The 9,951-nt window shown below is 38.4% G+C and overlaps 1 protein-coding gene across 1 annotated transcript in view; it reads left to right on the top strand.

Moving 5' to 3' along the window:
- HCN1 (hyperpolarization activated cyclic nucleotide-gated potassium channel 1) overlaps window positions 1-7,483 on the top strand; it is a 188,322-nt gene extending 180,839 nt beyond the window's left edge. Inside the window, exons 7-8 of the mRNA XM_009324653.1 lie at window positions 4,515-4,679; window positions 6,675-7,483. Of these exons, the coding sequence (XP_009322928.1) occupies window positions 4,515-4,679; window positions 6,675-7,483 (974 nt within the window). The remainder of the gene's footprint in view (window positions 1-4,514; window positions 4,680-6,674) is intronic.
- Window positions 7,484-9,951: the final 2,468 nt, after the last annotated feature.

The following is a 9,951-nucleotide window of genomic DNA, read 5'->3' as shown; positions in this document are numbered from 1 at the left end:
AAGCAATAGCCAGCTGTCCTCAGCTGGAAGGACACTTCATTAGATCCTATAATGTTGAGTCTGACAGATGATGGAAAACCTGCTACAGCTTTGGAGGGGACAGAGCACTTAATAAACTGCTGTAGTTCAGAAATGCATAGAAACTGCTAATTATTTTTACTTGATTTTCATATGGAGAGCACTATATGGCTAAAATACTAGTTAACTCATTTATTCATTACCACAAAAAATTAATTCCTGCACCTAGTAAAGTGAACTTTTGCTTTAATTCTGGTCTTTGTGTCCTTGCAAAACAAAGCTGTGCATACAATAATAATTAATTGTATTAATTTTCTACCTATTACTATATACCTTCCTGAGCTAAGAAGTATGTTCTATGGAGACAGGACCGATTTGGTGTCATTTAATGAACCAGCTAACTACTGGACTCATAACTGTTCCCTTTATCAACACAGTTTATCTGTTGGTGGACACATTTTGTTTGCAAGGCAATTTTATATTGTTATTTTGATTTTTGAAGTTTTTCAATCTCTAGTCAGATGTTAATGTGACATAGAAAGTTGAGTAATTACATCCGGAGTATAATTTGTATGGAAAATGAACTGATGGTTAATGGATAGGTGCCACACTGTCAGATAAAATTTACTGCCACCCGGAGTGAAAAAGGGTTTTTCCTAGGTCTATATAAAGTGGAAACAGGAAATTATTGCTAGGGTAGCCAGTGTGTGTACCCATCCAGCAAAGACTAAGAAAGCAATGCAACATCACAAATGGTGCTAGAGGTGAATTGCTTCCACATCCCCAGCAGTTATTTTCTTAAAGAAAAAAATGTTTAGGAATCACATAGCAATAGGGGAGGGGGAAAATTATCACCTGCAGTGGCATATCGATACAGTCCACAAGAACGATGAACCTGATCTCAGTTGGAACCAAAACTGTGGCCCTTACAGGAGGTCTACTAATCCTAATTCTTTAAAGGTCATCCTATGGGTTGTGTCATTCAGCTTAACTCATTCAAGTTTTCCTGGAATCAGTCTTCCATAGTGCTGTCTTTCAGCTAAGTAGAATTTCCTATCCAGAGTGTTCTGTCACACCAATCCAATAAAAAAATACGATCTACACGTCCCCTGTTGTACGAGATACAGATATGGGCAAGCTTCTTTAGAAATTCGTGGTGTTCCAAAAACTGAACCCGACGTTCTTGCTGAAATACTGCCATAGAATCATTTTGGTTGGAAAAGACCTTTAAGATCATCGAGTCCAACCATTAACCTAGAACTGCCAAGTCCACCACTAAACCATGTCCCAGGTATGTGTGCAACTGATATACTGGTGATCAGTTTTGATTATTATAATTATAACCTTCATAACAGGCTTAGCTTTAAACTTTTATCATTGCGCTTTTTAGTCAATGCCTTGACAGCAGAAACTACATTGTATTTGAGCCCTTTCCCATGTTCTTTTGGGAGCTGCGTTGTTCTGTGGGAAAGATCTGATGCTAGCAGAACACAAATTGTGATTTTCACAGACAAAGTAATTACATTTGTATTAAATATGGACTGTAGGAACAAATGAATGTTTTTAGCATCATTTAGTGCTTTCAAATAGTCATTTTTCATTACTGTGTGATTGACATTTGTTTCAGAACGTTGTAGGGAACAGTTGTCCAAAGACATTAAATAATTAAAGTAAAACTTGCATTAATTGCATTAATGAATTACAGGTTCATTGTAGCCTAATACATAATTATTAATTGAAATTGAAGATGTTCTTTTGTTTGAAAAGGAAAGATAGAAGTATTTGACACTTTGAAGGTGTCAGCATGAAGGCAGTGCACCATGCCAACCACAGATGGGAGTATTAGTGAGTAATATGCTGCCACCACTTTCTTTTTATGCTAATAGAGAACCTTGTTTGTCCAAGCTGTTTGAAAATAGTCTGTGCCTTTTGTGTTTCACTGCACACTCCTGTGCTCTTGTTTGTATTTCATAGTCTGTTTAAATCAATTGGACATCAAGGAGAGCATAATTGTTGAGGGCACCTGGTGTACTTGATGCCACTAAGACTCATTTTAAATATATCATGGATATTTTCATTACTTTGTCCTCTTCATGAAATCTGTGGTTTATTTATTTGTTAAAAAAAAAAAAATTACTTTGATTTATTTAAAAGAACACAAGTGTTTGATGGGAACACATTTTGACATTGTGTTTCTTCCTCTCCGCTCCAAGTAAATGAGATTTCATATATTATGTCATCTTAATGCTTGAGAGTTTGTTCCAAACAAATAGCTAATAGGTGAAATGGACTTAAATGCAGAACACATACAATTAACAAGCACATCAGTCTTGTGGCCACAGTACAAATGATGCTGTTGATACATATAACAAAGCAATATAGATGATGTATCAGTGACTATAATACAACTCTAATCATTCAATAAACATTGCTGGAAATGCATTACATGGGTATTCATCACATGGTACTTTTTCTGTCATAAAGCTGTAGTTCATCTTTTGAATGAGATCATTCAACTGGAGCTGAGAACACGAAGCTTTCCCTGCTTCCTGAGCAGGCAGGCTCCACGGTGGCTCTCCCTGATCAGTTTCTAGGTGCTGGGACATTTGTCATACCTTTTCTTACCTATCCTTTATTATCTTATCTAAGTAGAAGACTCTATTATGGTTAAGAGCCTTCCAAAAATATGTTCTTCAACCAGAAGTTGTGGGCTCACAGGATCTGCAGAATACAATGTATAGTTTTCAGTGATTCTTTCCATTCCCCTTACTTGACAAGAATAATAGAAGATGAAAGAAGAGGAAAAAATAATTGTATTTATTGGAGTAAAATTAATTCCATGGACCCATTGTCCTATGATGAAATCTAACATTGTCTCTTATGGCTTCTTCCCATCCTTCTTGTTGAAGTAATCTGAAATACAGTGTTCTAGATTAATAATGATGAAAGTGGGTCTTTCTCCTTTTTTTTTTTTTTTTTTTTGTTTTTACACTCTTCAGAATGGTTGGGATCCATAGTCAACATTTGTTTTGTTTTGGGCATGTGATATTTTTTAAACTCAAGTACTTTTATTTGTTGAGTGTAGCAGAAGACACCTCCTTACGTCTCTAATATTGTTTGCAGCGATTTTAAGTGAAGAAAGCTGAAAATCAAGAGTCACACAGATTTTCCAGCTAGTTAAGTTATCTATAAATTCAATCATGTATTGTAGGAAACAGAGCAGGCATTCACTACATTTAACTGCTCCCTTTGGGCAAAATGTCCTTCTCTTGTAACTAAAATGCAGTGGGTTCAATCAAAGGAGAAGGGGTCAGGGTAAGCTAGGGTAAAGAAGAGGAAAGGACTGACTTCTGTTTGACCTAGCTGGCTCTTTACAGTAAACTGTCATTATTTCATGGGCATCAAGTTTTGTGAGGGACATTAGGTCAAGACTCTCACAATACCCATTAGTCTTTATAAATTATCCCCAAAGCTGTTGGGGTTTAAGTGCATTCTGTGTTAGTACTGGTCCCATGTTAATTTACTTTGATCTATCCACTATTATTTAAGCATCTTAGTCCCTAAGCCTTCAGGGTTAGGTGCCCTGAATTTCCCTGTGAAAATTCTTCAACAAGTAGTATGAGACAAAAAAACATCAAGGTTCTTTATATTCTAGATTAATAAAAAATATATTTTTTTATAGACATACAGAAAAAGAAAGAACTATGCTAGCTCTTTATAGATCTGAAGTAAAGCCTACAGAAGTCTTTATTTTTGTTAATGAAGAATATTTGGTTTTCCACACTTGAGAATGGTAGTTGATTGAGATTGAGAATGATCATTTGTGATAGACACACAAGCAGGGTAGGAGACAGTTTCCTAGCTAGTGTTTAAATATGAACAAATACAAACTCACTGCTCTTGACTGCTAGAACTGGGTAGGGAAACTTTCATTTACCCTGCCTGAGCCCAAGAATTGTTGATATTTCTAAGTGTGTTCTTATTCCCCAGCTTGAAAATGGGACCAACTCAAACACTTCTTTTTGCAATTGACTTTTTATTTTTTTGTATTTTACTATGAAAAAATAAATATTCTACCCCATATGTTTTGCTGTTACAAGCCCCGGACATTGACTTTGGCCTTTAGCCAGTAACCCTCTTCCTGTAGAATCAATAGAATCACTTGGGTTGAGTCAGCAAGCTGTGTTGGACAGCTGATGGATCATTTCTTACAACTTGAAGAATTTTTTTAAAAAGGCTTGATAAAATCAGAGTCAAGACCAAGAAAACGTATAAGCAGGGCTCTTAAAGGACATTAGTTATTTTTTCAGAGTAGCAAAAATAGAATCAAACCCCTTCAGAATTGTCCCTGCAACTTTACATAAACAGCAACAGAAACATTGCCTCTGAGTACCGAGTTGTTACTTGTTAGCACTGAGTCACTGCCTAGCTTTTAAGTTTCACATGGTTCACTAACTTCTTTCTTTTCTGTGTGTGTTGAATTTTTCTCTCCCCAGAGATTTGCCTTTTGACCAAGGGCCGTCGAACTGCCAGTGTACGAGCAGACACATACTGTCGCCTGTATTCCCTCTCGGTGGACAACTTCAACGAGGTTCTGGAAGAGTACCCCATGATGAGAAGGGCCTTTGAAACGGTGGCAATTGATAGACTTGACAGGATAGGTATTTTTTTTTTTTTTCATATTAGGAATTCTTAAAACCTTCTTACCTTTTCTTTTCCTTGAGTTGCAGGATAAAATGCTCAGATTAAACCCTTCTTACAAGTTTTGTTTCTGTTACACTGCAGTAAATGTTCTGTTGATCTATGAATAAGACATGTCCAGACAAGAAATTCTGCAATCTCACTTTTAAATAACAAAAACTTTGAGTTTTAGAAAGCTCTCATACTCCTCTGAGTATTTTGTATACTTTAATTATCATTAGTGTTATTTACTAATCCTGTATATTTCTTTTGCTGCCCTCAGCACTTGATAGGGTTTATGCTGTTTCATGAGCAGTAGATGACATTTTCCTACATAAATTGTTTACAGATGACATCTATAATGCTGGGAAGAGCTGAAGCCCCTCAGCACTCACAAACCCCATGTTTGTTGAAGTGAATTAATCCTTTGCAGCAGGGCTCTCATTTTCCTCACAACATGGGCACTGCTAGCATTGATGGCTGCACACTGGCATTACTCAGATCTGCTTGCAATCAGAAAAGCAGGCCAACAGTATCCAAGTGAAAGGCAGAAGGATATGGCAGATTATCAAAACAGGGTGTGCGAGGTCTGCTGTTGTGCATCCAGACATTCTGGACCTCTCTAATAGGACATACTAGGTAAAATATATGGTCTTTGGTTGGGAGAATTGCACTCTGATCATAATTATTGACACTGGTTTTAACATGCAGATATGCATAAAAGATCATTTATCCTGTTTGATGGGGTTTCCTCAACTTCACAAGAAAACTCCAGTGTAAGGATTTCCCCACATCACTCTTTCTCAATGCAGTTACGTCTGCAGTTTCTTCAAAGTGAATACGGAAAGAATTGCAAGGCAGTGTCATTGTGCTGTCTATTCTAAGCTGAAGATGTGATTTGGAAGAAAGCATGTTTTCTTTAATGTAGCAAGAGTAAAGAAATGAAATACAGGTATACAGGTTTCTACTATTTAATAGACCTGTTTTAGTATTTTGCAGATCATGAGCACTCAGTGCATTAATTTATCTTATCAAGACTTTGTAATCTCTTACAATTTGTCTCTCAATACTCTCTGGAAATATAGTCCAACTCTAAGTACTAAGTGCTTAAATAATATTAGTAGTAAAGTCCAGTCTGCTCTTAGAGTAGCAATCCTATCTGAAGTGCTGTGTTTGCAATATGAAATCTACACAGGACCAAATATAAAATGTGAACTATTTTATCAAAAAAAAAAGAACAATTGAGTGCAATTGTGTTCCTGTGCATCTGATGACACAGAATTGTGTCTACATCTTGCAGACACTGAGAGCCATCAAGCAGACATCAGGACACAGTGTACAGCAGGCTTTATTGTGCAAGCAGGTGTCACATTATCCGTGAGTTCATATTAGTTCACAAACATTTAAAAAGATGATTTCTTGCAAGCTAGTGGGCACTGGTTACTAATGTCTAATAATTAGTTCCAGGGAATGTGCTAAATGGCAGGTGTATTTATAACTTATGTAACAGTTTAGTGGAAATTAGGACAGTTTTGCAACGAAAGAGAAAGATGTTATACATGCAGAGCCTGATGACTCTTTCCACCCTGTTCAGTAAATTACCATGGTTACATTTTCAGAATAATTGTAGTAATAGCAATACACTACAAGTGAAGAGGCACAGAAAGTCCAGGTGTCTTTGAGCACAGTGGCATTATGAAAGCCTGCCGTGCTGGTGCAGAGAGAGGGGGGACTGTGTGTGTGTCTGGAGGCCAGCTGCCAGGAGCTGCCTGCCAGCGTGAGTCGCTGTGGCAGTGCCTGGTGTGGCACAGCCTGCTGCAGTGGGCTCACCGCCAAGCTGTGGCCCCTGCTCAGGCCAGTGTTTGCTGAGGTTTTTACAATATACAGCCCTTGGTGACAAGGGCTGAAACACAAAGTCAGAGTGGGGGTCTGCCCCTGCGTGTCAGGCTCGCTAACTCTTCTGCCTCTCTGTGAAGGGAAGAAGAACTCGATCCTCCTGCAGAAGTTCCAGAAGGACCTGAACACCGGGGTTTTCAACAACCAGGAGAACGAGATCCTGAAGCAGATTGTGAAGCATGACAGGGAGATGGTGCAGACCATCGCCCCGGTGAGCTTGCAGCAGATGCCTGCCCTGAACTCCAGCACCTCTGCCTCAATATCGCGCGTCAGGACGCAGTCCCCTCCCGTGTACACCGCCAGCAGTATGTCCCACGGAAACCTGCACTCCCCCTCGCCCAGCACGCAGACGCCCCAGCAGGCTGCCATCCTCTCACCCTGCTCCTACACCACCGCGGTCTGCAGCCCTCCCGTACAGAGCCCTCTGGCTGGCCGAACTTTCCAGTACGCCTCGCCGACAGCCTCGCAGCTCCCCCTCATGAAGCAGCAGCCGCAGGTGCCCCAACAGCCCCCTGGGGCTGCGCAGAAGAATGAGGTCCACAAGAGCACCCAGGCCCTCCACAACACCAACCTGACCCGGGAGGTGCGGCCCCTCTCCGCCTCGCAGCCTTCCCTGCCCCACGAGATCTCCACCCTGATTGCCAGGCCTCACCCTACCGTGGGGGAGTCCCTCGCCTCCCTCCCGCAGCCCGCCCCTGGCCCCGGTGTGCCCCCGGCTGGCCGGGCCAGCGTCCCCCAGCGGGTCTCGCTGTTCCGACAGATGTCCTCGGGAGCCATCCCCCCAAACCGGGGTGCCGCACCGCCCCCAGCCCCCCTGCAAAGGGATTCTTCCACAGTCTTAAGCACAGAGCCCGAGGGAGACAAACCGCGGTTTGCGTCAAACTTATGAACCCTGGTAACTGTGAGCAACAGACTTGTAACGAACCGAGCACCGTCCCCGGAACTGTTTTAGCCTGTTTCCTAATGTATCCCAGCAGTCTACTATGAGAAAAATACTTTAGACAGCTTTGCCCTACATAACGAATGTAAAAATTACATATATATAAATATATATCTCAAAAAAAAAAAAAGGGAATTAAAAAAACTTGTTTGAATTAATGTCTTCCTTTCTTGCAACCATTGAAGAAGTCTAAATTCAGCTGTAATATTACTTATTTTTAACGTGTCAACTTTAAAATCACTCTAACAGATTCCTCTGTTTATGAGGTTTGCTATTTTCATGGGAAAATTGTCAACACAATAACAAACTTCAAACAAGTATATTAAAAAAAAACAGAGAAATATCAATCTAACTAACACGTAGCACTGACCGAGTGATATTCTGAAACCTTCATTATTTCATTTATTGCATACACATTGTTAATTTCTCGTGAAGAATTCAGTTGTTATTTCCCATTGCATTTCATATGTTAGCACTTACCACTGGGAATTAGATTGGAAAAGAAAAAAATTGCAAACTGCAGTTGAAAGGCTGGCACTAGCACTCCTCTGGATAGGTTGTAACCTCATGACATGTCAACCCTTCTGTTGTTTCAGAAAACTGGGTGGACTTTGATCTTCACGTTGCTAAAGACTTTTACAAAGACTATAAATATTGCCATTGTAAATAACTTTTTAGACCCAAAAAAAAACTAGCTGCTGTGTGGTGTACCATTGCAAGGTCTTTGTTTAGGAATTTAGGTTCCGCTCTTCACTTCAAAATTTACAGTTTTAAAATTTGTTAAAGCTAAGTGCAACACAACTGTTAAATTGTAACGCAATGGCTTAAAACCTACAATGTTACTTTTACATGCAATGTTTTATGCAAAATTGTACGCTTGATCCTGCAAACCGCTTGTACTTCACTAATACCATCACTTTTCTTCTCCTTGCCCTCAATAGCATCTGAGAATATTCCATGCATGCTTTGGAAAAAAAAAAGATGATAAAAATAGGTTCGGTCAGCTATTGTAGGAAAAGGCTTTACAGTATCTTAGAAAATGATAACCATTCATTAGTTGTGTCTACCTTAAAATTCCTATAATGCTGACTTTGAATCTCTGGTTTAAGTCTAGAAGTGAGGTTTTTCATTTAAAGGATTATTTGTAAACCACAGCTTGATTTAGGCTTTCAGATGCTTTCTGTGTCTTCACTGTAGTTTTGTAGTTGACTGTGGTGTTAATTTACAAAAATAAATATAATATAGCATCAAGTCTGTCTGGAAATGCACGATTTGCTCTGTGTATATTGTAATTAAATGGATAGTATATCCTAAGGCATGTAGTGTCAAACATAGCCCATAGGTATGAGGTTTATTATTTTTTATGTCTTCAAACCAGAAAGGAAATGGTGACAGAAAGCAGGGTTAAAGCATACTGTTTTGTGAATGTTTTGTTTAGTTTGCTCAAACCTTCACATTATCCACAAAAAAAAGTTCTTTCGTAATCATTTGTGCCTGATTTGTCACTTAAATAGAGATTGAAACTAAATGTGTCATAATTTAACTCATTGAAAAATCAGCATTATGGATATGATACAAGCATATATTCTGTTCCTTAAAACCCAGCTGACTCACATTAAGGAAGTGAATGCAAAGGAGTTGTTCTTTTCCCATTAATGCTGAGTTTAACGATGCATGGAAAAAATTAAATAACATCACAAACTACGTAATGCAGTGAATCCATATGTACTTGAGAGCCAAGTAAATATTCTAAAGCTGACAGAGCTTGAACCCATGCTGCCTGTTATGCCTTTTACTAAAGTGGTACATCAAATAAAAATTTTAAAAAATCTTCCAGTTTTTGCTGACTCCCACTCACCGGTAAAAATCGATGTAATTAACCCATTAACATGCTGCTGCCATTGATTTAAGTGGTCCAGAGTAGTTTATGGGGAAGTGATTGTTTAAAAGTGTTTGGAACATTATGGATACGCTGCAAGACCATTTATTTATCAGTACAATACCCCTTATATTATTTTAATACTAACAAATTCTGTCAGTTAATTAAGATCATGTACTGATCTTTCAAACTGTTTAAGGTTTACATTTGATAGGAGAAATGGGGTTAGTAGCAAAATATTTTTATATATATTTTTATTTTATTTTAAGCACTATGAAGAAATATTAATTCACATGGTCTTTCAGTGAAACCATAAATAATTTTTAATGACTTTGTAATAGAGTGGACAATATCTAGGATTTGTATGTTAATTAAAAAAAAAAATGGTACAGGGTATAAAATTATATACGTATATATATATGTATGTATGAATGTATATATACTTAGATTAAGAAACAAATGACTCACATTCCTGTAATATAAAGGTCCATTGCTAGTTTCAGAACTGACCTATTTTCTCTGTACATAAGTAAGCCCA

This window comes from Pygoscelis adeliae, unplaced genomic scaffold (assembly GCF_000699105.1).
Source record: "Pygoscelis adeliae isolate BGI_AS28 unplaced genomic scaffold, ASM69910v1 Scaffold320, whole genome shotgun sequence".
Lineage (NCBI taxonomy): Eukaryota > Metazoa > Chordata > Aves > Sphenisciformes > Spheniscidae > Pygoscelis > Pygoscelis adeliae.
This window is presented reverse-complemented; position numbering and strand designations above follow the sequence as displayed.